The following is a 22865-nucleotide window of genomic DNA, read 5'->3' as shown; positions in this document are numbered from 1 at the left end:
CACATAAAAATTATTAGAAATCATAGTTATATTTTCCACCTAATAATAATGTTGTGTATGTTTATCGACCAATTAGGACCCATGATGTTATTCTTCTCTACGGCATTTCATGTGGTGGATATATCATATTATCTCATGTTTCCTAGTGGGACAATTGGTCCAATATTTATTTTCTTTGGGTTTAAGTATTTTTGATTAGTCGTTAAAAATATTATCTTATTGCAAAAATATTAAATTCAAATTTAAAGCAGTAAAAACTAATACACAAATTTGTCAAATTTAAAATTGTATGAATTTATGTTTATTTAAATTATTTATCAAATTTGGGGGTGCATGGTAAATCAATTTTTCACTTGCATATTAAACTGATGATGAGACTTATGTATTTGGTTGCGTGATTAATAAGGGACATGATATTTTAAGTAAGCAGCTCCTTGTTTGGCCTGTCTGGTATTAACCAATTGACAGGTTACCTATGCATTACTAACTTCAAATACAATGAATCACATATATAACATCAACTACGTCTTAGACCAAAAAAAAAACATCAACTACGTCAATTATATTAGAACAGAAAAATGTTGTGTATCAACCACTAACTAAATGACATCATTATTCTAATTTAACTATACAAATTATTACCACAAGACCTTATCTCAATTCATTAATAAAAGCAAAACTTAACCATTTTCTCAAAAGAAAAAAAAACTTAACCACGCTAAAAAGATTAGCATGCAGACATAAAATCTTATGACAGAGATGGCTGTTAGAGTTACATGTTAATCGTGATATCTTTCCAACAATTAAAGATATTCATTTTGTCTTGCGGATATGAACTTGATCCGATCGTTAGGATCAATGTCACACATTCCTACATAAATATGAAAATGTGTACGTAGACGTTATGCTTATGGAAGTATATTTTATATAAAATGCATTTTCTGTGGTAGAGGACAGTGCTATCTGACGATTTAAATCGATCACATCTGTTTACATGCAGTTGTGTAATATTTTTAGCTTGTACTGGAAATATATTCATGAATAATTATTAGTGTAAAAGAAAGATCAAATCCGTATCGAATTTCATCAACTTTTTGTAGACAGTTAACGTGGAGAAGATTACAAAAATAACAAATATTCGGTAGGAGTTTCAAGATCATCAGTCTCATTGTCAGTAGATACAACATACATTTGTATATAATATAATGCAGTTCACATGTATATAAAAACCATAGTCATGTACAAGAGATCGCAATCTCTTATCCAGATCAAAAGAAGATTTTTATTCGTAGGCAAAACCAAGAAAGATATATATATTTTTTTTGTAAGGTGGACAAGAAGACAGTAGAATTTCTTACGAAAACAATTTGTGGATTCTGTTATTATTATATTCAGTTTCAAGAAATTCAAAATAAAAAAATGGTCGAAAGGGAAAGCTATAGAAATGGCAACCCATATGCATGATTGCCTTGAACATCGCAAACCCTTCCATTAGATTGCTTGTCTAGTGGCAGTGGACCTGCTGCAACAATATTCAACATATATAATTACTTTATAGAATTATTATGTATTTGAATAATGCATAGGCATTATTATCACAATAACGAGTTTATATGATATGCCCACAGTTTCATCACATACTTGAGACTATTATTCTCCATTAAGACTATAGGCATTATTCTGTTTTCTGCTTTAATAATTTTGGTGGTATTACGTAGGGATATATTGAAAAAAATATAGTTGCATAAGGCTAATAGTAAAATGTTGATAAACAATTAAAATCGAATGATTTCAAAAGGTATATAATGTGGATGAAATTGCACATGTCGTTGTCACGTGGCTCGTTCCGATCGGTTCAATGCATATCTCAACAACTTGTCTTATTAATATTCCTCGTACAACTCTCCAATCTCTTTCTTCTACGTTATACATCTTCAGTTTCTCTTTTCTCATAGTATATAGTATAAAGCTAAAAGAAATGGTATATAGTATACAACATTGTAAAGATAAATTATGTTAATTTTCTTATAAGTAGGTAGCTATGTAGTGAAACATAAACTAATATCAGATCTATATAACACTCAACATTTTTTTTTTTGTTATTTAAATCGTTGTAACAGTCGATTGATTTTAGATATCAATTTGTAGTTTTAGAGATCCAATGAATTTTCTATGTTAAATTACTTATTTGAACTACTATTAAGTATTTTATAAATATATATGCATATTGTTGTAGAATAATATGATAATATTTGCTTACAGAAATATTCAATATTAAATGTGTCTTACAAATGTCTCTAATAAAAAATTAAAAATTTCGTAAGTATCAATACTATTATGGTTTATTAGTACTACACCGTGGATCTTCAATCGCCTGATCAGCATAATTAGTATATTCAATCATATGCATAATTAATCTAGGAACTAATTGATAAACTAATTCTTTACAGTGTAGCTAAAGCTTTTATTTTCTTCTGGATACAGATAAGAATACATACTATATGGGGACATATACTTTTGTCGATTTTTCTATTCAGCAAAGATATGACCAGACTGAAAAGGAAATTAAAGGATGATAACATGGAAAAATTTTAAAACAAAATTCATGCATCTGCTAGTGACGTTATTTGGATTCATTGCATGTATGTTGATGATTCGTTTTCCTTTCACCTCCCTTGACATAAAAGTTAAGAGTGAAAACAAACTAATCATAACATAATTTTCTACTCCATGTCATTTTCAATATTTAATATCAATCAACTGTTATCGATATTTTCTTATGATTAATCATTGAGATGTTGATTATTACTTGAATAATGTAAAGTTAAACACAGTAACAACGAGTTTTGGAAAACTAACAACGATTAGCATACTGGATGTGAAATACAACCACTTCATTGAGAGATTGGGGATGACTATTTGTTTTGATTGTGAGATCACCTTTCAAAGAAAACAGCATATAATTCATGTTATATTTGAAAATGAACAATTAATTGCTTCTAACTTTTCCTTAAAACATATTTTACTTACATCAGCCATTAAAAAAATGTCTCGAATTGTCAATTCTTTATTTTTTGTATACCACTACATTTTTCTTGTGTGGATATATGCTAAAACGTGAAAACTAGTAAATAAAGTAATAATACTTAGGTTCACTCCTACGATGAATAGTTAAATTCACCACACTCTTCATAACCAATCAACGTGTCATGTCATGTAGGAGTAATTAAAAAAGACAATAAAAAATAATAAATAGCTGAAAAAAATAACACCAACATTAATTAACGCCGTCTAAAAACCTAAACTCTAAAACCATAAATCCTAAATCCGAAACACTAAACCATAAATTCAATCCTAAAATCTAAACCCTAAATCTTAAACCTTAAACCCAAACTCTAAACAATAAACCTTAAATCCTAAAATCTAAACCCTAAACCCTAAACCCAAAACTCTAAACCCTAAAATCTAAACCCTAAATCCTAAATCCTAAACCCTAAACTCAAATCCTAAACTCTAACCCCAAAATTTCAAATCCTAAACCCTAAACCCAAACTTCTAAACCGTAAACTCATTTGGGTTTAGGGTTTATGATTTAGGGTTTGGGTTTAAGATTTAAAGTTTGGGGTCTAGGGTTTAGGATTTAGGGTTTATGATTTAGGGTTTGAGTTTAAGATTTAAAGTTTTGCGTTTAGGGTTTAGGATTTAAGGTTTAGATTTTAGGATTTAGGGTTTATGGTTTAGAGTTTTGGGTTTAGGTTTTAGGGTTTAGGGTTTATAGTGTAGAGTTTGGGTTTAGGGTTTAAGATTTAGGGTTTAGGATTTAAGATTTAGGGTTTAGATATTAGGATTGGGGTTTATGGTGTAGTGTTTTGGATTTAGGGTTTATGGTTTTAGAGTTTAGGTTTTTAGAATTTAGAATTTTGCAGACGGCGCTAATTAATGTCGGTGTTGTTTTTTTTCCAGCTATTTAATTTTTAATTTTATTGTTTTCTTAAACTATTCATACAAGGTATTTTGGTTAGTTATGAAAAGTGTGTGAATTTAACCATTCATAATAAGGATGAACCTAAGTTTTGTTCTAAATAAAGCATTAGTAAAATAAATAACTTAAAGGACTAGTAGAAATAAGAATAAAAATGAAATGATGAATAAATATGGAGTACGACCCGAGATGGCAAGCACGGTGGCTACTCTGTTTTTTTTTTTTTTTTTTGAAAATGTTCTTCTATTTAAAGCATGAGAAAAAAAGAAAACAAGCCAGCTAATGGCCTTAGTTTGTTGGGCTAAGCCCTATTACATCAGAGATAAACTCCTAACCCACATCAAAGATAAATTCAATAAACCCAAAGAGAAGAGTTGAAAGTTATATCCGGAGTGTTTGATATTGGAGAGTAATCGAAGGAGCGGAGGAAGAGGAAACATCGGTGGCAAACCAGAACTGGATCATGGTAGAGGCTGCCGCCGGATTTGAATCTCTGAAAGATTGGATCTTGTTTCTGATTGCTCTGTCCAGGATTTTCGATATTGTTGCCACAGTTTTTGAAGTCCTTCGATGAAGACGCCCGTTCCGCTCTTGCCATAGAGAATAGATCACATATTGCCATACCAGTAACTGCAATTTCCTGCGCCAAGTAGGCCCTGGAAGAGCTTGCATATGAAGAAGTGTGAGGCGCCAGTCTGGTGTAGGAGTGATTTCGATCCGTTGTGCATGATGAGACCAGAGCTCCCATGAGAAAGAACATGAGAAGAAGAGATGATCCCTAGATTCATCCCCAAGATTGCAAAGCAGACAAGTGGGAGGGACAGACAGCCCCCATGAAATCATTCTGTCTCTCGTTGGGAGTCGATTGAGAGTAACCAGCCACGCTTGAAAGCTACTCTGTTGTGTGTTTACAATCTCATGCTCCTCAAATTCTGTGTGCTTCTTCCTTCACTGCTGCCCCTTCTAAAATCTACTACCATTCTTGTTTTATTTGTGACATCACCTTCCAAAGAAAAAGAATAGCATACCATTATCTGCTTCTAAGCCTTTAGTCAAAAAAAAAAAATATCTGCTTCTAATTTTTCCTTAAAACAAATTTTACTAACTTCAGTCATTATAAAATTTCTAGAATTAACGACCCTTTTTGTATACCACTACATTTTTCTTGTGTCTATATGCCAAAAATGAAAAACCAAAAATAAAACAGTTAGTAGAAAAATAAAAAGGGATAAATGTACATAAGATAAGAATGAAGATGAAATTATGAATAAATATGGAGGAGTAGGACTCGAGACTGCAAGCATGGTGGCTGCTCTCTTGTGTGTTTAGAATCTCATACTCTTCAAATTATGTGTGTTCCTCCCTTCATGATTACCCCTTCTAATACCATTCATGTTTTTATCTTTTTCTTTCAAAACACCCTTAAAGTTTTTTTTTCAAATAGTAGGCTGTTTTGACTGTAGACCAAGGAAAATGTCAAATTGACTTTCTTGAGTTTCAGAAGAGCCATCTTGTTTTATACAACAAAAGCCATCTAAATTACTTTCATGTAATTATTTTACCGAAAATATCTATGTAATATTACTTATGACAATTCTCTCAAATAATCATTTTTAAGTTTTTGTCACAAAAATAACTCTCAAGAAAGAAAATGACCAAAATAACCTTTTTTATTTTGAAAATTTTAATATTTATTTTTTGTTTATTTAAATTTGAAACCATATCCCAAACTTTCACCCCTTGACTCTAAATCCTAAGTCTAGATTAGTTAACCCTAGGATAAAAATACATTTTTACCCTTTAATAAAATTTATTTTGGTCATTTTTTTCGTTGAAAACTATTTTTGTGACAAAAATTTAAAAAATGATATCTTAGGATATTTCTCTATTATTACTTATTTATACCCACCAAGAGAAAACTTACTAAAAGTATGTATTACACAAGTATTAAAGCAATATGTAGTCAAATGTGTAGTGTTTTTATTAATACCAACTACTAATCTCTTAACCTAATAATATTTTAAAGTGACTAATATCATTTCATTAGTTCATTCTAACACAAATTATTTTTTCCCGAGTCTGAAATATTTAAAAGTAATACAAGTCAAAGAAGACATATGTTTTGAATGTTTTTATCGTGGGGATTGATTCAGTGCATTGTTCCAACCTTTTGACTCCTCTAATCTCCATTTTTAATTATTATTTCTTTTGTCTTTGATCCCTTTCCTCGATTCAACCTCCTCCTACTGCTACAGTCTCTTACTTCACAGAAGCGTATAATAAATAAACAACTTCTAAAGTTCGGCGCAGACGATTAGCACAACAGCAACTCATTTAATACGTTAAAACGCGTTTATTAAAAACGTGGCGCACGTTCAAAACGTTTTATTTCAATTCAAAGAACAAAAAGACAAGTAGCAACGTTCCAACCATCTTCATCACATCACATCATCTTGGCTTCTCTAGCCGCCAATCTCTTCATCTTCTTTTTGACACTAGCTGACTTGTAACCACCTTTGCACGGTTTCCCCCACGGGGTTACCGACGTCCTTCCTCTGCTTCCACTACTTTTGCTTTTCCCTTCACCACCACCGTGTGGATGATCACAAGGACTCTTCGCCAGGCCTCTCACTTTTGGTCTTATCCCCAGCCACCTACTCTCTCCTGCTTTCCTCAGCTTCTTCTTCACTCCGTGAGACAGGTTTGACACTTCACCAATCGTAGCACGGAAACTGGAGTTGATCCACCTTGTGTCCCCTGATGGAAGCTTTATCAAACACTTCCCTGAAGATGGCTCCTTAAGGATCTTGCCGTTTGTTCCTGCAGCTCGGACTAGCTTCGCGCCTTGTTTTGGATTCATCTCGATGTTGTTGATGATTGTTCCTATGCGCATCATACCTAGTGGCATGGAGCTTCCTATCATTGAGTTCATGTCCATGTGGAGCATCTTTTCTTTCATCTCTGCCACCAATGTTTTGTTCTGTACTACATCGGCAAAACATTCAAAAATACCAACAAACCTTAGAGGCCTAGAAGTGACTTGTCACAAAGAAGTGCACCTAAAAAAGACAGTGGATTATAACACAAAAGCTAGATGAAAACTCAGGACTAACATATACCAATAATATATGAAAATGAAGGATCTCCTTAACCAAAAATAATAAAAGAGCCTGATCCAAGAATTTGATATATAACCTTGCATCATATAATAACCACCAAAGAAATGGAACAGAAGACAATAAACTCCCTGACATAATCATTTTCTCAACATTAGTAATAAGAAACATATAGTTAGAAACTACAGATCACATACTCAGGTTCAAGAGCCTTTTAATATAATTCCATGCGTCTGTATTTGTTGTCAAGAGTTATAACTAGTACCTGTGGAGAAACTGCGAAATGCTGGACGAACAACACTGTTGAATAAAGAATAAGAAGACGAAGCTCGAGCTCTGCATAGCGCCACAATGGCCGACATTGGAGTGATCTTCTCAAAAACAGTGAAAATATAGGGTTTTTGCGATCTCTAGCCCTGATCGAATAAAAGGAAGTGAGGAACTAAAAAGGGTTCGGTTTCTTAAACCATGAGGGAAGCCTATCAATTTACCAAAACCGGTTCAGATCGTCCGGTCCGACCGTGACTCAGAAATACAATCCGGTTTTTGTAATTATGGTTAATTTCTTGTATTATAGAAACTGAATCATTTGAGATTTGAAAACATCATTTTAGTTGAGGTCATGGGGACAATTTATTTATGTTCATGCATCTAGGCTTTGCCAAATTACAATTAGTCCAGTTTCAATAAGGCTAGTTTGGTACATCAAAACATTTTGGTTTAAAAATTGAACTAACCGATTACCAAACTGAATCAAACCGGATAAATTCAAATCAAATCCGGTTAGTTCAATTATTTTGGTTAGTTTGATTCAAAATTTAGAGATGATTTCATTTTTGTTTGGTATAAATCGGTATGATTTGGCTAGAAAACATAATCAACCGGACCACATTGATATAGAGAAGTCCAATAAAAAAGACATCACTACTCATAAGTCTGATCCAACAGTAATCAAAAGCACACACCAAACAAGTCCTCAGTTTTTAACTTAAAAACATTATTCTTAAAGATGGAAGATTCAGTACTCAACACACACTCACTCTCTTGAGCTCTTTCCCTTACTCCTGAAAAAGAAAACAAACATAGTTCCATGAGCCAAAACAATCATACAACACAATGTTCAATCTTATAAGTAAAAAGACAAGAAGAACATATACCAACCTCATCATCATCATCATCATCATCTTCCTTCTTCAAACGAGTCTCACCACCTTCCTTAATAATAGGCAACTTCATAGCACCAAACGGCGTATCAACATCCACATTCCCTTTAATAGTATACCCCGTCCCTTTCCCACGTATCATATCCCAAAGCGCAGACCCAAAGTCCTTCGGCTTAAACGTCATCGGCACATTAACCAACCCGCTCCCGTTCTTATCAAGCTTAATAGAATCCGATATCTCAGCTTTCCCAATACTCACGTCGCACAGCCAGACCTCGCAGTCCAAGTCGTTCAGCCCCAAGTCGAAGTCATTCATGTTCTCAAGCCTCACGTGCAAAATCGCCACGGTCTCCTCCAAAGAAAACTTCTGGAACTTAATCTTCTCCACGTCGACGTTAGGCTTCTTGGGGATAGGGATCTCACCGCGCTTCTCCAAGGGAAGCGTCAGCCTCCCTAGGACGGGCACGTCGACGATGAGGTCGACTTTGATCCTGTAAGGTATGATCATCCCGGGGTTGATGTCGTTGTAAGTGCTGTTGATGTCGTCGTAGATCAACGACAGGGGGATCTTGACGGTCTCTTCCCCGTGGGCCTTGAGGGTTCCTGCGTCGGGGATGAGGCCCGAGACGAGTTTTCGCCCGTCGCTCTCGACGAGGTAGTCGATGTCGATGAGAGGGATGGGGACTGGGTTGGGGTTCTTGACGAGGACGTCCACGACGATGTCTGCTCTCTCGAGGTTGATCTTGGGGATGTGGATGGCGGAGACGTCGGCCGTTGGTTTGCCGAAGCCGATGGTGCCTTCGATCTTTTCGCCGATGTCGTGGATGAAGTCTTTGACCTTGTCGAGGAAGCCTCCTTCGCCTTCTTCTTTTTCTTCCTCCTCCTTGTGGCCTCTGTCGACTATCTCAACTTTGTTCTCGGATGTAGACATAGCTGAGAAGAAGAAGCAAGGGGACATCATTACAACAACAAACAAAAAAACGTCAAACCAAACAGCTTTCACCAGTTATTAAAGTCTATACTACTACATCCATGACATGACATGACATGATCTGAGAATTTGGGACATTTTTTTTAAGAATTTTTATAAAACGTTTCCCCATAATTTGTGTGCCTACGTCTATATAAGACTATACTACATCCATGACATGACATGATCTGAGAATTTGGGACATTTTTTAAAAGAATTTTTATAAAACTTTTTTTCATAATTTGTGTGCCTACGTCTATATAAAAAAAGAAAAATTAAATGTCCAAAATTTTAGAGATCAAGATCAGTATATCATTGGGCTTGACCAAAATCCGGTCCTGGCTACATCATATGTTTCATTCACACAAGTCAGATAAAGAGCAAGAACAAGCAGGACCAGATTTGGGTCAAACCTAACGAACTACTGGCTTTGATCTCTTAATTTTTTTTGACATTTTTTTTTACATAGGTTTAGGTCCCTAAATTATGAAAATAATCAAAAGTATATTTATGATCTCAAATTTTCAGATTAGGACACAGTCACAACATATAGAAATGAGAAAGGAAAAGACTATCTACCAAAAGAACTCGCAACACAGTAGATCTCATCAATTAGATGATAAAAGTCTATGAGACCGTGACAACACTTTATAATCCCATAGCACAAGAACATACATTGCATGTTTTTGAAGTACATCAATAATGAACACGATCTAACAGATCATAGCGTTAGATCAAGCGAAAGGTCAATCAGATCGGTAAGAATAAAGTCAGAATCAGCAAAACTTGATCTAATCATCACCTTCTTCTAGATCAGATACAGATAAGAATCAACGCAAGAACAGATAACGATCAGAAATGGATATGGATCTTTACCTAGAGAGCGTTGGATGAATGCGAGTCACAGAATGATTGGAGTTTGTGTAATAAGGCTCATCCGTTGAACTATATCAACTAGTAATAAATGTTGACGCGTCATTTGCCTTGCCGACAAAACTACGTGTAAAGTCACTATTGGGCCATCGGCTTTTCTAAAGTGTATTCAATTGCATTTAGACACCTAGATTTCAAGATATTATCGCAATGAGTATCATAATTTTCGATTGGTACTGAGTAGCCCACTCGTCCCCTAAAATCCAGAGGAACTATTTATTATTATTACACACGATTCAAAAACAAGACATGAAGCTTACAAAAAAAAAAAAAACGCGTTTAAATATTTTTCACTGAGGTAATAAAAGAAAACATTTTGACAAATCTTTTCAGGTGCAAGTGTCGGAGATTGGATTGTAACCAAACAAGTTCATCCATGGAACGAGGAGCTAGCTATTTCAGGTGGTGCTCAAACAAGGACGCCATCTCGAGCTGCGGAAAGAACAGAAGGAGAGAACATTCAAGGGACTTTGCATAAGATACAAGAACTCAAATGGTTGATAACATGATAATTTGCAAAGGATTGATCATAATTGATACTTACTGCCGTCAAAGCAGTTTCAGCTCCTTTGTTCCCAGCTTTGCCACCAGATCGATTCAGAGCCTGTAGTTTCAGTTTAACCACAAAATCAAATAATTCAATGTTTATCATATTATATGATAAATCAGCTATCAATTCTTGCTTTGCATAATACTAGAAGCTAACCTGATCCATGTCCTCGCATGTCAGTACACCAAATATGCATGGAACACCTGCAAAATTGGGAATTTGAAGCGTTTACATCTACTACTGCAAAGCTAAACTAAATGCAAGATAAGATGACATTGACAAAACTGACTCAACAGCCCATAACAAAATTATCAAGTAACTAATTAATGGTGTGGGGATTGAGTTTGGAAGTGTAAAAAAGTAAAATCTTTCTCTGTTACATACATGTGTTTAAAAAAAAATGCATATGACGCAAATGATGATAGAGATAAACCTGAGTTTATGCCAGCAGAAAGTACACCAGATGCAGCAGAATTGGCAACAGCATCATAATGAGTAGTATCTCCTCTTATCTAACACACAACAAAGGACTCAAAGATCAAAATCCAACTCTATAAACACATGTCAGCAACACAAAGCAAAGTACTTTCTAAGCACAAACAATCATACCACAGCACCGATACATAAAACGGCATGAAACTTTCCTGACTTCCCAAGCTTTTGCGCAACAACACCAATCTCAAAGCTTCCAGGAACCCATATAACCTGATTGAAAAAAGACTTTCACTAGCTTAGGCTTCACAAGGATGCAAAGCTCCCATCTTTTATCATTATGATTAGATACCTCGATGTCTTCCTCTCTAACAGAGTACTTCTTGAAAGTCTCGATAGCTCCTTCCAATAGCAACTTCGTCACAACCTCATTGAAACGAGCAACAACCTTGACGATTAAAAACAAATCTATCAGCACTCAACAGATCCTTGTAAAGGTGAAGACTTTAAACCGAAAGGAAAGAGAGCTCACGATGGCGAATCTAAGACCTTCTCCTCTGATAAGCGACCCAGTGACGTGGCGAACAGCAGACGTCTCTAGGCGCAGCTCCTTCTCTACAGCGAGTGGTGATGCGAAACCTAACACAAGATCTTAACATCTTAAAGTATTGACCTTTAAGGAGACAGTGTGAGAAGGTAAAGCATATACCAGATGCGGCTGAGGAGAACGATAAGCTATTATTGGATTTGATTAAAGAAGAGACAACGTGAGGGTAACAGGCTGAAGACGATTGACGCGAAGGGAGATGATGGCGTGTCGTCGGAGTTAGGCGGAGGGATGGCGGCGAAGCTAACGACTTCATTTTTCCTTCTCTTGAGATAGTGAGAGTGTGCTTGGAAAGATCGTTCTTATCATTTGGTTTAGCTATTTAATTAATTCCGGTTTATTACTGAATCCAATGGTTTGGTTTAAAGATTTCCGGTTTTATGAGAAGGGGATAAACTATCGTCGGTTCATTTATTTTCTTGAATTGAACTATCCTCGGTTTAGCTATTTGATAGACTCCGGTTTAATAGTGAATCCAATGGTTTGGTTAAGAGAATTCCAGTTTGATGCGAAGGGGATAAACTATCCTTGGTTTAGCTATTTAATAAAATTCCGGTTTATTTACTGAATCCAATGGTTTGGTTTAGAGATTTCCGGTTTGGTGAGAAAGGATAAACTATCCTTGGTTTAGCTATTCAATAAAATTCCGGTTTATATACCGAAGCCAATGGTTTGGTTAGAGATTTCTTTTGATGAGCAACTTATCGTCGGTTTAGCTATTAAATAAATTCCGGTTTGTTTACTGAATCCATTGGTTTGGTTTAGAGATTTTCGGTTTTGATAAGAAGGGGTCACAAAACTAAGCCCTAAGTCTCACTCTCTCGCCGGTCGGAACTTTCAGACAAAAGTGAAAGACTTTAACTTTTTTTCTGTCTGCCGCATAAAAAAGAACAAAAATTTCGTCTTTTGGGAGAATACAATAGGATATGGCTACGACGAACTGGTAACCATTTTCGACTCTTTTGATTTTTAACTCTTTAAAAAGGAATCTATTGACATAAAACGTTGTATTGATCACAGGCTAGTGTCGTCTCCGACTCCAAGCGTCTTCCTTCATCCCTCAGTAAACCCTCGTCTCGCATTTGCTTCTATAAAGAACCAAACTTTAGTTAAAACCCGTGTTAGCTTTCTCGGCAATGCGAAACGTCGTCTTCCGGCGGTTTTATCAATGACGGCGACGGAGGAGGGAGCCGTGAAGTCTGTTTTGCCTGGAAATGGCATATCCATCATGGTAGTATTACATTAACTGTCTTATGGTTTTGGTTATTGTTCGGTTACATTGTCTCTTACACTTACAGGTGAATGGATGTACTGGCAAAATGGGGAAAGCTGTAATCAAAGCGGCAGACACTGCAGGAGTAAACATAGTTCCCACTTCCTTTGGATCTGCTTCCGAGGCTGGGCAGACCGTTGAGGTGTGTGGGAAAGAGATCACCGTGCACGGTCCTACAGAGAGAGAAGAGGTTCTTTCCTCAGTGTTTCAGAAGCATCCTGAGCTCATTGTTGTCGACTACACCATCCCCACTGCAGTCAATGGTTAACTACTACTTTAGAACCTCTCTCTCATTCTTGAAAAAAAAAACTGGTTCTGATTGAGTGATGTAATGTTAGATAATGCGGAGCTGTATAGCAGAGTGGGTGTTCCTTTTGTAATGGGAACAACTGGTGGAGACAGGGAGAAACTGTATGAGAGTGTTGAAAAAGCGAAGATCTATGCTGTGATCTCCCCACAGATGGGTAAACAGGTTGTTGCGTTTCTTGCGGCTATGGAGATAATGGCTGAGCAGTTTCCAGGAGCCTTTTCTGGTTATTCCTTGGAGGTATACATTTTTTTTATATTGCTTCTTCTTGCTACGTTTTAATTTAACAGCCAATGTGTATATGTGTAGGTGATGGAGTCTCATCAAGCTAGCAAGTTGGATGCGTCCGGAACAGCAAAGGCTGTTATCTCTTGCTTCCAGGAACTAGGAGTGTCTTACGACATGGATCAGGTTCATTGCTTGTGGCTCGTTTGATCTCTGAATATGAGTTTTCTTTGTATACAACTTTTTTTTTTGTGTGTGTGTGGTTAGATACAATTGATTAGGGATCCTAAGCAGCAAGTTGAGATGGTTGGGGTTCCGGAAGAGCATGTCTCTGGTCACGCTTTCCATCTCTATCACTTGACATCACCTGATGAAACGTAAAGACATCATTATATAACTTTGATCTCTATTGTGAAAGTGTGTATGTTCCATGACGAGCTCACTTTTCTTTGTAGTGTCTCCTTTGAGTTCCAGCATAATGTCTGTGGCAGATCAATATACGCTGAGGGTACTGTTGACGCGGTGCTTTTCCTTGCCAAAAAGGTTCTGTAGATTACTCAGCTATCTTATTAGTCTCCCACCTTTGTCTAAAATATGCTTATTGTTGTTTCGACACTTTTTGTGAAATGAAGATTCGGTTGAAAGCAGACCAGAGAATCTACAACATGATCGATGTTCTGAGAGAGGGAAACATGCGTTGAGCTTCCAAGTTTTGTCCACATGGTGTGGTTCTAGAAGAGCTGAAAGTTAGAGATGTTCGGTTCCCACTTGTTCTGCTGCCTTTCAGACCGGCTTTTGAAACTACTAGGGTTGTTTGCAACTACATAACTGGTGCTCTGTAGCTCTTTTTGGTCTATTTAAGAACTTTCCGTAGTATTGTTCATGTTAACCTCTTTACCATCAAGGTTATTTACTCTCCTTTTTGAATCATTGAACCTTTTCTTAGTGCTTAAACTTGGATTGAATCGGATATCAAAACTTGTCTTTATTCACTCTAAAGAAAAGTGTCTCTTAAGAACAACAATAGAGAGATTACAAGATTGCATCTCTATGTCTAGCTCTTTCTTATAACACAACACCATATTAAGTTTGACCACGACCTCTATTTATAGCACAATCACCGTATTAACTTTTTCATATTCCCTATTGTCTTTGTAAAAGAATTTAACGACAACCTACAACATTTTTGTTTCACTAAAGCAAAATAAAAATATTTATCTTCTTACAACCGTTACTATTTGATTGGAATGTGTGAGGCAACGGGTAGATTTTGCTTTCAAATTTTTTATAGTGAATAAAAAACAATAAATTATCTTGGAAAGCAAAATAAAAATATTTATCTTTTTACAACGGTTAGTATTTTATTGGGTTGTGTGAGGCAACGAGTAGATTTTGCTTTCAAATTTTTTACAGTGAATAAAAAACAATAAATTATCTTGGAAAGCAAAATAAAAATATTTATCTTTTTACAACGTTAGTATTTTATTGGGTTGTGTGAGGCAACAGGTAGATTTTGCTATTTTCATTTACTTTTTTTTTTGTTTATTTGCTATAAATAGTCTGGTTCACAGAAGGCAAATAGTCCAACAACAACAACAACAACAACTAGAGAAAGAGAGAGAACTAAAGAAGCTACTTGTCGTGTAATATCTTCAGTGTGAGTGAGAGATGTTCTAGTTAATGGCTTTTCCTTGATCTCGTTCTGTATGGGGCTTTCATTCTTCTTCTTCTTGGGTTCGTGGTTTGCCTCTCGGGGGAGTTATTTCAAATCTTGTTTCGGTGGTTTTGGTTGTGGGTGATGTTTCACTGCCTGGTCTCCCTCCCGCTTGAGGTCCGGTTCCGGTCTTGTTGGTTGTGTGAGGTGGTGGTGGTGGATTCAGTCTCGATCGTTACCGACGGTACTCGTGTCTCCCTCCTCGTATGGTCTGCTCAGCTTTCTTCTGGATTCGGGGAGTTGAGTTGGGGCTTCCTATCCGAAAGCAGTTGATTGCATTTTCAGGACGACCGTCGATGTCTGATTCTTTCCTTTTTTTTGAACTACTGTCTGATTCTTTCTATTATTGTCAAAAAACGTGATGATAAAATGTCATGCCTTGTTGTAGGTTGCCAATATTGGATCACTGATAAAATTGGATCTATCCATTTCGTCTGGCCATGTCATTGACGTCAGGGTCGCTGTCTTTCTCCATCCGAAACTGATTTGCAAGGTATGGTCTTCTTTGCTAACCTATTTTTTTTTTGTCATAACATTTTTTTCACAATTTTTTTAAAATAAAAACTTTCAAAAATTTTAGGTGGAAAATTCTATATTACTTTACTGATATTGAAAACTTAATGTATAATTTGTGAAAAAAAAAATTAAATGTTACATCCGGTCTTAATTGATAGTTAGAGATTGTATATTTTTTTTTTGTCTTTACATTTTTGATCATTTAGTTCTCTTAATCAATATCGTAATAAAGTTTTTTTTCCACTTCTCCTATTTTCAAGTTTTATTTTTGAGGGTAAAATCTATATTATTTGATTGATAATGAAAAATTATGTGTAATTTGTGAAAACAAATTAAGCGTTGCATCCGGTCATTCGAGATTCCGTCTCGTTTGTGAAAAATCAATCTCGTAATAAATGATGTTTAGCGATTGTATATGTTTTTTTGGTTGACACTTATGATCACTGAGTTTTTCATTATTAATCTCGTAATAAAACGTTTTCCCTCTCGTGTTTTCCTAAAAATCAATGTTTTTTTTTTTTTTGCTTTCATGTTTGATCTGCCTAAATTAAATTCTTTTGTGTACTTTGCCTATTTACAAAATTGTTTCCTTTGATTCTTTTGCTTGTTATAGCTTTCTTCTTGTGTTCGTTTGCTTTTTTATATTTGGTGGAGCGGAACTAGACAAACATGTTTCAAGAACTGAATGTGTGGTGAATAAATAGCAGAATGCAGAGTTCCTTTTGTTTGACCGTTTCGAGTGTATCGCATATTCTGATGCCTGAGTCAGGACACATTCTTATTTTTCAATTCACTACTGTTTTGCTTCACCCAAACAAAACAGAATAACTCAATGCAGTTTCCTTCACAGCACTTTCATCTACAAGGAAGAATCTTAGAATAAGACATTTAACTCAATGTATAAATAACACATGCTACAAGTCAAATATAAAGTGATAACGAAGCTTGAATTCTTCTTAGCATAACACATTTAACTCAATGTATATAACACATGATAAAGTAGCCAAAGCAAGTAGAGCGAAACTCCAAAAAAATATATATGAAAAATAGGATAAAAATTTGTTGAGAGAAAGAATAAAAGTGTTGAAGAATGCATTTTTGGAAGTTGATGCGTTGCCATGAAGAAATGTACTAACCGATTAGTCTTTGTAAAATGAATCAATGAGAGTCGCTGGCCTAACCCAGTCGAGTATCTCCTCATGTCAATAGACTCAATCCAATTACAAAGCTACCTCTTAAGTTCTAACTGAATGCAACAACTTCTATTCATACTCCGCTCAAGTCTTACTGACTTTTCATTAACCAATCATCAAGCTTCATTCGTCCAGCTCAGCTTCCTTTAACTTGATTCTTCTTGTCCTCTCTTCTTCCTCCTCACATAGCAATGGTCAGGCTTTTATCACTCTTCTCCGGCTGCTTCGTTATTCCATGATCCAGACGGTCATAACGAAATTCTAGAGTTGTCTTGAGATTTAATGGGATTTGGTATCTATACAATAAAATTAAAAATAATATAGATACAATTATATTGGAGAATCAAAATATAATAATCTGTTTAATTAATACATCTCACATTGATTTCAATTTTTTAATAATTTAGCATTAAAATAAAGTAATTATGTTTTGTTTTGGTTAAAAATTTAAAATTGTTATAATATTTTTATATGGAAATTAAGTTGAGATGTTGTTGATAACTGTTTTTCATTTTTAATAGGATAAAATAATCTGCAAAAACTGCAATATTAAATATAACTCACTGTTTATATGAATGGGTTTCATTTTTATTTTTAAAATATTTATAAATTTAAATCGCAAAAATTCTGAAATTTCAGAAAAACATTTACAAAGAAAAACAAGAACCGTCTCTCTCTAGTATATGAATCTCGTGTTTCGACTTTAGCGATAGATTCTCCCCCAAACCCCCACTTTTCAATGGCGGATCAATCTTCTCAAAGCCCCAGCCTTTCCACTTCCCCACCTCCTCCTCCTCCTCCACCTACCCTTCAATCAACAGCCTCGGAACCACCGCCTCCACCGACACGCTCCTCCCTCTTCCCCTTTCTCACCTCTTTGAACAGACCGAAGCTCCGCGTGACTTCCGAATTCGACAGCGACAGTCTCCTCTTCTTGAACAAAGTCTCTTGCAAGCTTTTCGACAACCTCGCGAAGCTCAAGCTGTCGTTTCAGAACAACTCCCAGCGCGAGGTCACTCAGCCTCAGCTCTCTCTCACTTCCAAGTACCTCTCTGTTCTCTATGACGTCGAGGAGAAGAACACTTTCATCAAGAGCACTGTCGACGTGACCCCTCGCCTTCAGCTCCGAGCTCTTCATAACGTTAATGTAACAAAGATTGAATATTTCCTCTGTTTCTTTGCTCGTTATCATTGGTTTGGTTGAATTGAGAGTAGATAAGGAATAAAAAACAATACTTTTTGAGCTAAATTGGTTATGGAACAGAACATTTTATGTGCTTTGAAACTCAGCGTTTTGTACAGCTTAGGATTAGGCTTGTAGGGTCGTTAAGTTCAGTTCTTGATTGCGTTGTTGTAGGCACAACAAGGAGAGGTTGCTATGGAGGCGAATCTGGCTGAGCCTGGCTACTCTCTCGAGCTTTCATCGCCTGTCCCTATTGGTTACGTGAGTACCATTCTCTTCCATTTGGTGTGTGTGTGCATTTTAGATGCTTTATGTAATGCTTGATGGTTTTTTTTTTTCTTCCTGTAGCCAAGAGCGACTCTTAAATTCCCACTAGGTGAAGTTTCGATACAAGAGAGAGAAGAGGAGGAGGAGGAAGAGGAGAGGAAGAATAAGAGAATGTTATCTGTTAATGGGATCCTCAAACGTCAAGTTATGGATGGTGTTTGTTCTGCTTTGTACACAGATGAAGAGTTGAGGCTGAGATATGCTTATAAGGTTTTGGACTTTTACAAAATTTTGTTCTTTGCTTTATGTTTTAGTATGCAAATGACTTGTAGAATATCCTTACTTAACTATCTTTTGGATGTGACAACAAAGCTTTACTTGTTTTTTGTTTCATACAGGATGATGCATTGTCTTTCATCCCAACCATCTCCCTTCCTTCCAACGCTGCCTCATTTGCATTCAAGCGCCGGTTTAGCCCTTCTGATAAGTTGAGGTTAGTGGCCTATTTGTAGAACCATCTTATCTGCTAAATGCATTGGCTATGTGGAAGTATATAATATAGTGACTTGCTATGCATGCAGCTATTGGTACAAGTTTGATTCAAACATGTGGAGTGCAGTGTACAAACGCACGTATGGCAAAGACTACAAGTTCAAAGCTGGCTATGACTCTGAAGTACGCCTTGGCTGGGCATCTCTCTGGGTAAAACCACCAAACTTACCGTTTTCTTTTCTATCATCTATTATCTGTGAAACACCTTTTCACTCATCTCCAAACCGAGTCATAGTATTAGCATTCTAATTAATGTGACATAGCATCTGATGAGTCTGTGGTTACTTTACAATAGGGGTAATAGTATAGCTAAAGACACTACCCTTTGCTCTTGTGATGAGCCTTTGAGTTTGTTGTGTTTGGTTATTGCAACAGGTGGGGGATGAAGCTGGGAAAGTGAAAACGACACCAATGAAGATGAAAGTGCAGTTCATGCTTCAAGTCCCACAAGATGACATCAAAACCTCAGTCTTGATGTTCCGAGTCAAGAAAAGATGGGACATTTGAATGAGAAAAGAAAAATCTAGAATCACAGAGTCTCATTTACACTTTTGCATACTCTCTCTGTAATACTGTTGTGAAACCACTGTAATAAAGATTAGTGTAAACCTTCTTTTCAAATCTGCAAAATTGTCTTCCTTCACTAAATGTTTCATTTCTTGGAACAGAGAAACATCTTTGACACGTGTGAAATTATACTCCATCCGGTTATAAATTTCAAAGTAAGAGGTGTTATTCGTTGAATTTAGAGTCCTATTTTTTATCTACCATACAAAAATCTATGTTAGACCATTAATTAAAAACTAAACTAATTATCCTAAATTTATGCATATATGATATTTTCTAACAGAAACATTATATACATCTAAACAATAACATTCTTTAAAAAAGCCAAATACATTTCCATTATGCAATTATTTTGTTTATCATATTTAGTCTACACCAAACTTTATATATATTTAAGTAACTAATTTCAAAATTGAATAGTATATCCCAATTCTTTTTGAAATTATCATAAAATTATATCCGTAAAAATTGATATTAAATATATATCTTTATAACTTATTTTATATTTTAAATGTTATTTTAAAAACAAACATATATCCGCACATACGTGCGGGTTCAAATCTAGTACATTTTAAAATCAACTCTATTAGATTAAAAATTTATCATATTTTTTATTTGGGGGTGTTGTTGGATAGTGAATTTGAAACTAATTCTCTAGGTTTTAAAATCCAATCTTATTTAAAGACTGAGTTTAATTCTAATTTTGAAATCGAGTGTTATTGGTTATTGTATGTAAAGTATCTCTATTAAAAGATTTTAAACTGAAATGTTATTGGTTCTTGTATTTATAATCTTTTCATTAAAATAATTTTATATTCATGGTTAATTCAATTAAATATTTAAATACAATATTTCAAATCTCGTTGTTATTCATGTATGATGAAATTTTACAATCAATTTGACCTGGATTGTTTTGAATGGATTTGAATTTACTTTTATGTGTAAATAGTTCAATCTAAATCTGACCTTACACCTTCAGATTTATAAACCAAAACTCATCTGATAAAAGGAATATATCGTAGCTAGCCAAACTGATCTAATGGAAAATATAAAAAGAACATATAACAAATTAGAACGTTAACTATAATAATTGTGATGTGAAGCTTGTCAAATTCAAAAAATATAAACATAAACATGATATTTTCTTTTGATAATTCATAAGTGTGTTTAATTTATCTCTTATTGACTCACATGAAATAACATAATCTACTTTATTCATATCAATAATTGTAGAAAATGCTACTCCCATCGTGTATTAGTGATCTTTGTGGTGATATAGATGTGTGTTTAGGTATTTTAATTTCTTATATTCTTATAATTATTTTCTTAAAATTTGAAATTAAATTTCAAATTAGAATCTTCTTAAAATGAAAATAGATTTCAATTCTGTTACGGAAATAAAATGATACCATACTTGATTTTCTAAATACTTTGAAAATTATTTGAAATTTTAGATAAATCATGCATCTTTAAATTGTAAATTGAATCAAAAATTTCAAAATCTCATTTATTTTAAGTAATAGAATTGATTTCAGTTTATACAAACTTGCTTCATTTCAATTGATTCATGATGTATTTGAATATATTTTCTTAAATTTTCAATAATGTATTTATAAATTCAACATAGTATCATTTGATTTCTACACTAAAATTAAACTCAATAACAAATGATTACCTGATCCATCTGATAAAAGACTTTTAGATTTTTGTTTTTTAGATCAAAGATTTGATCGATAGATTTTTTTTAGTCCTAAACAGTGCACGAATTGAGCATGTTGGAGGATATATGTTTCTAAGTGTCCCAAAAGTGATGACATTATCATGAAGGTTAGTAACTAACTAGGTTTTTGATCAAATAAATCGTTAAGGTTTGATCCTTCTGTGTTCAATTTCAAAAAAATGGTAAAATGAAAAAGTATTGGTTAAGAAAACTATGTGTTTTTTGACAATGGTTTTTGGGATAAAAGTTATGATGACTATAATCATTTACTTATAGTGATTGTTGATATTATTATTAATATAAATGATTATACAATCCTAGGTAACATATTTGATTTATGTTGATATAATTTACATATGAAACTAGATTGAAATCCATTCAAACATATTTCAAGTCAAATGATTTGCAAGATTATAATAACCAATAATACTAGATTTTAATATAAAATTTACAATCATTCATTAAATAACAACCGAATATAAAACCTATAAAATTAATTTCAAATCCACTATTGAATAGCACCACCTAAGTCATTTTAAGTAAACATTCTTAATCCCAAGTTTTTAACTGAAAAAATCATATTTATGTTGATCAAGCCGTTTTGACCATGTTAAAAATGGTTGATTGACGAGACTGAAATGACTTATAAATACAAATATGAGATTTATTCATGTTTGGCATGCTTATGCGTTTGAGATTTTTTGGTTTATATTCGGAAATTGAAGATTATTTTATCGATTTTCCTTTTAACCAAATCAGTGGAATTAATCAAACCCACTAGTGGAAGATATAGACTTCACTTCAATGCTGAAAGACTCGTAATCGTGGCAGACTCTCTTGGTATAATAGAAGCTTCACTTCGGTATCCGTTAGTAAAATCAAATCTTTTATAAAATCTAGATCAAAATAATTATAAGATCAGTTCTTTTCTATATTTGAGACAAAAATAGTCATTCAAAATCTATACTTATTAAATTGTTTTTAAACAATACAAATCAACTAAATGATAATTATGGAACCATAATATACTTAAAATTCCTAAAATCATGGAATAACTAATATACATCGTTATTACAGCTTTCATAAAAATTATTTACAATCAATCAGTTTAATATTTAACAAATTGTTTGCTATCCAGATATTATAAGCATACACAACAATAATATCTATCATATTAACTGAAATCATAAAAGAAAATCTAACAAATTTGAATTTATCTAGATAGCAATATATTCCCATAATCTGAAATGGAACTGTATATATGCTTTCAACTAAAGCTATAAAATACTATATTCTCATGCTCACACCTCTCAACATGTTTATCCTAATATTTAAAGTTAATTATTTTTTTCAAATGATGTGAAGTAACCTCTATTAGAAAGTTAGACAATAATACCAAAATATTTACAATCATAAATTTTCAAAATACAAATATTAGTATTTTTATATATATGACAAATAATCCACACAGATGCGTGAGTCAAAATCTAGTTAGGTAATTAAAAACAATTAAGAAGATGATTGTTATATTAATCACTTGTTAAAAATAAGCGCTTTTCTAACAGCAGTGAAACAAACCCTCCAGCTGAGGTAGA

At 34.2% G+C, this 22865-nt stretch overlaps 5 protein-coding genes and 1 long non-coding RNA gene across 7 annotated transcripts; 3 read left to right on the top strand and 3 right to left on the bottom strand.

The window, feature by feature from the left end:
• Positions 1-4029: 4029 nt before the first annotated feature.
• LOC106394183 (60S ribosomal protein L2, mitochondrial-like) lies at positions 4030-7786 on the bottom strand. The gene is made up of 2 exons (XM_022718538.2): positions 7364-7786; positions 4030-6967 (listed from the first exon to the last, which is right to left on the bottom strand). The coding sequence occupies exons 1-2, from the start codon at positions 7458-7460 to the stop codon at positions 6426-6428; spliced, it is 639 nt and encodes a 212-aa protein (XP_022574259.2). The 5' UTR covers positions 7461-7786; the 3' UTR covers positions 4030-6425.
• Positions 7787-7972: 186 nt separating this feature from the next.
• LOC111215185 lies at positions 7973-10245 on the bottom strand. 2 transcript variants are annotated; one of them, XM_022718535.2, is made up of 3 exons: positions 10108-10245; positions 8260-9194; positions 7973-8162 (listed from the first exon to the last, which is right to left on the bottom strand). In XM_022718535.2, the coding sequence occupies exons 2-3, from the start codon at positions 9190-9192 to the stop codon at positions 8157-8159; spliced, it is 939 nt and encodes a 312-aa protein (XP_022574256.1). In that variant the 5' UTR covers positions 9193-9194; positions 10108-10245; the 3' UTR covers positions 7973-8156. The 2 variants fall into 2 exon arrangements, with proteins under 2 accessions (XP_022574256.1, XP_048611226.1); XM_048755269.1 differs by having other exon boundaries at positions 10034-10136.
• A 121-nt stretch (positions 10246-10366) lies between these two features.
• On the bottom strand, positions 10367-12092 carry LOC111215186 (6,7-dimethyl-8-ribityllumazine synthase, chloroplastic). The gene is made up of 8 exons (XM_022718537.2): positions 11856-12092; positions 11679-11785; positions 11499-11594; positions 11324-11419; positions 11148-11226; positions 10871-10917; positions 10709-10768; positions 10367-10596 (listed from the first exon to the last, which is right to left on the bottom strand). Exons 1-8 carry the CDS (start codon positions 12007-12009, stop codon positions 10558-10560), a joined length of 678 nt encoding a protein of 225 aa, XP_022574258.1. The 5' UTR covers positions 12010-12092; the 3' UTR covers positions 10367-10557.
• Positions 12093-12540: 448 nt separating this feature from the next.
• On the top strand, positions 12541-14488 carry LOC106391812 (4-hydroxy-tetrahydrodipicolinate reductase 1, chloroplastic). Its single transcript, XM_013832526.3, has 8 exons — positions 12541-12696; positions 12774-12984; positions 13052-13289; positions 13365-13573; positions 13643-13744; positions 13826-13935; positions 14014-14101; positions 14191-14488. The coding sequence occupies exons 1-8, from the start codon at positions 12680-12682 to the stop codon at positions 14257-14259; spliced, it is 1044 nt and encodes a 347-aa protein (XP_013687980.2). The 5' UTR covers positions 12541-12679; the 3' UTR covers positions 14260-14488.
• A 376-nt stretch (positions 14489-14864) lies between these two features.
• Positions 14865-16275, top strand: LOC125585709. The gene is made up of 2 exons (XR_007322698.1): positions 14865-15570; positions 15661-16275. It is a non-coding gene; the product is annotated as an uncharacterized LOC125585709 (long non-coding RNA).
• Positions 16276-17621: 1346 nt separating this feature from the next.
• On the top strand, positions 17622-19724 carry LOC106391813 (outer envelope pore protein 37, chloroplastic). Its single transcript, XM_048755267.1, has 6 exons — positions 17622-18128; positions 18339-18425; positions 18513-18701; positions 18830-18924; positions 19013-19133; positions 19359-19724. Exons 1-6 carry the CDS (start codon positions 17721-17723, stop codon positions 19488-19490), a joined length of 1032 nt encoding a protein of 343 aa, XP_048611224.1. The 5' UTR covers positions 17622-17720; the 3' UTR covers positions 19491-19724.
• Positions 19725-22865: the final 3141 nt, after the last annotated feature.

The sequence above is a fragment of the Brassica napus genome, chromosome C4 (assembly GCF_020379485.1).
Source record: "Brassica napus cultivar Da-Ae chromosome C4, Da-Ae, whole genome shotgun sequence".
NCBI lineage: Eukaryota > Viridiplantae > Streptophyta > Magnoliopsida > Brassicales > Brassicaceae > Brassica > Brassica napus.
Note: the sequence above shows the minus strand (reverse complement) of the source record. Positions and strands in the feature narration are given on the sequence as shown.

What these genes read in the sequence shown, in the direction of transcription:
- LOC106394183 (XM_022718538.2), bottom strand. Translation starts at nt 7,460, where the DNA reads ATGTCGGCCATTGTGGCGCTATGCAGAGCTCGAGCTTCGTCTTCTTAT. An exon ending in ATTTCGCAGTTTCTCCACAG is followed by an intron (nt 6,968 to 7,363) that starts GTACTAGTTATA and finishes TTGCCGATGTAG; the next exon opens with TACAGAACAAAACATTGGTG.
- LOC106391812 (XM_013832526.3), top strand. An exon ending in TTTCTGGTTATTCCTTGGAG is followed by an intron (nt 13,574 to 13,642) that starts GTATACATTTTT and finishes GTATATGTGTAG; the next exon opens with GTGATGGAGTCTCATCAAGC. An exon ending in TTGACATCACCTGATGAAAC is followed by an intron (nt 13,936 to 14,013) that starts GTAAAGACATCA and finishes TTTTCTTTGTAG; the next exon opens with TGTCTCCTTTGAGTTCCAGC.
- LOC106391813 (XM_048755267.1), top strand. Translation starts at nt 17,721, where the DNA reads ATGGCGGATCAATCTTCTCAAAGCCCCAGCCTTTCCACTTCCCCACCT. An exon ending in GGCTGAGATATGCTTATAAG is followed by an intron (nt 18,702 to 18,829) that starts GTTTTGGACTTT and finishes TGTTTCATACAG; the next exon opens with GATGATGCATTGTCTTTCAT. An exon ending in AGCCCTTCTGATAAGTTGAG is followed by an intron (nt 18,925 to 19,012) that starts GTTAGTGGCCTA and finishes CTATGCATGCAG; the next exon opens with CTATTGGTACAAGTTTGATT.
- LOC111215186 (XM_022718537.2), bottom strand. Translation starts at nt 12,009, where the DNA reads ATGAAGTCGTTAGCTTCGCCGCCATCCCTCCGCCTAACTCCGACGACA. An exon ending in TTCTGCTGGCATAAACTCAG is followed by an intron (nt 10,918 to 11,147) that starts GTTTATCTCTAT and finishes CCAATTTTGCAG; the next exon opens with GTGTTCCATGCATATTTGGT. An exon ending in CTGAAACTGCTTTGACGGCA is followed by an intron (nt 10,597 to 10,708) that starts GTAAGTATCAAT and finishes TTCTTTCCGCAG; the next exon opens with CTCGAGATGGCGTCCTTGTT.
- LOC111215185 (XM_022718535.2), bottom strand. Translation starts at nt 9,192, where the DNA reads ATGTCTACATCCGAGAACAAAGTTGAGATAGTCGACAGAGGCCACAAG.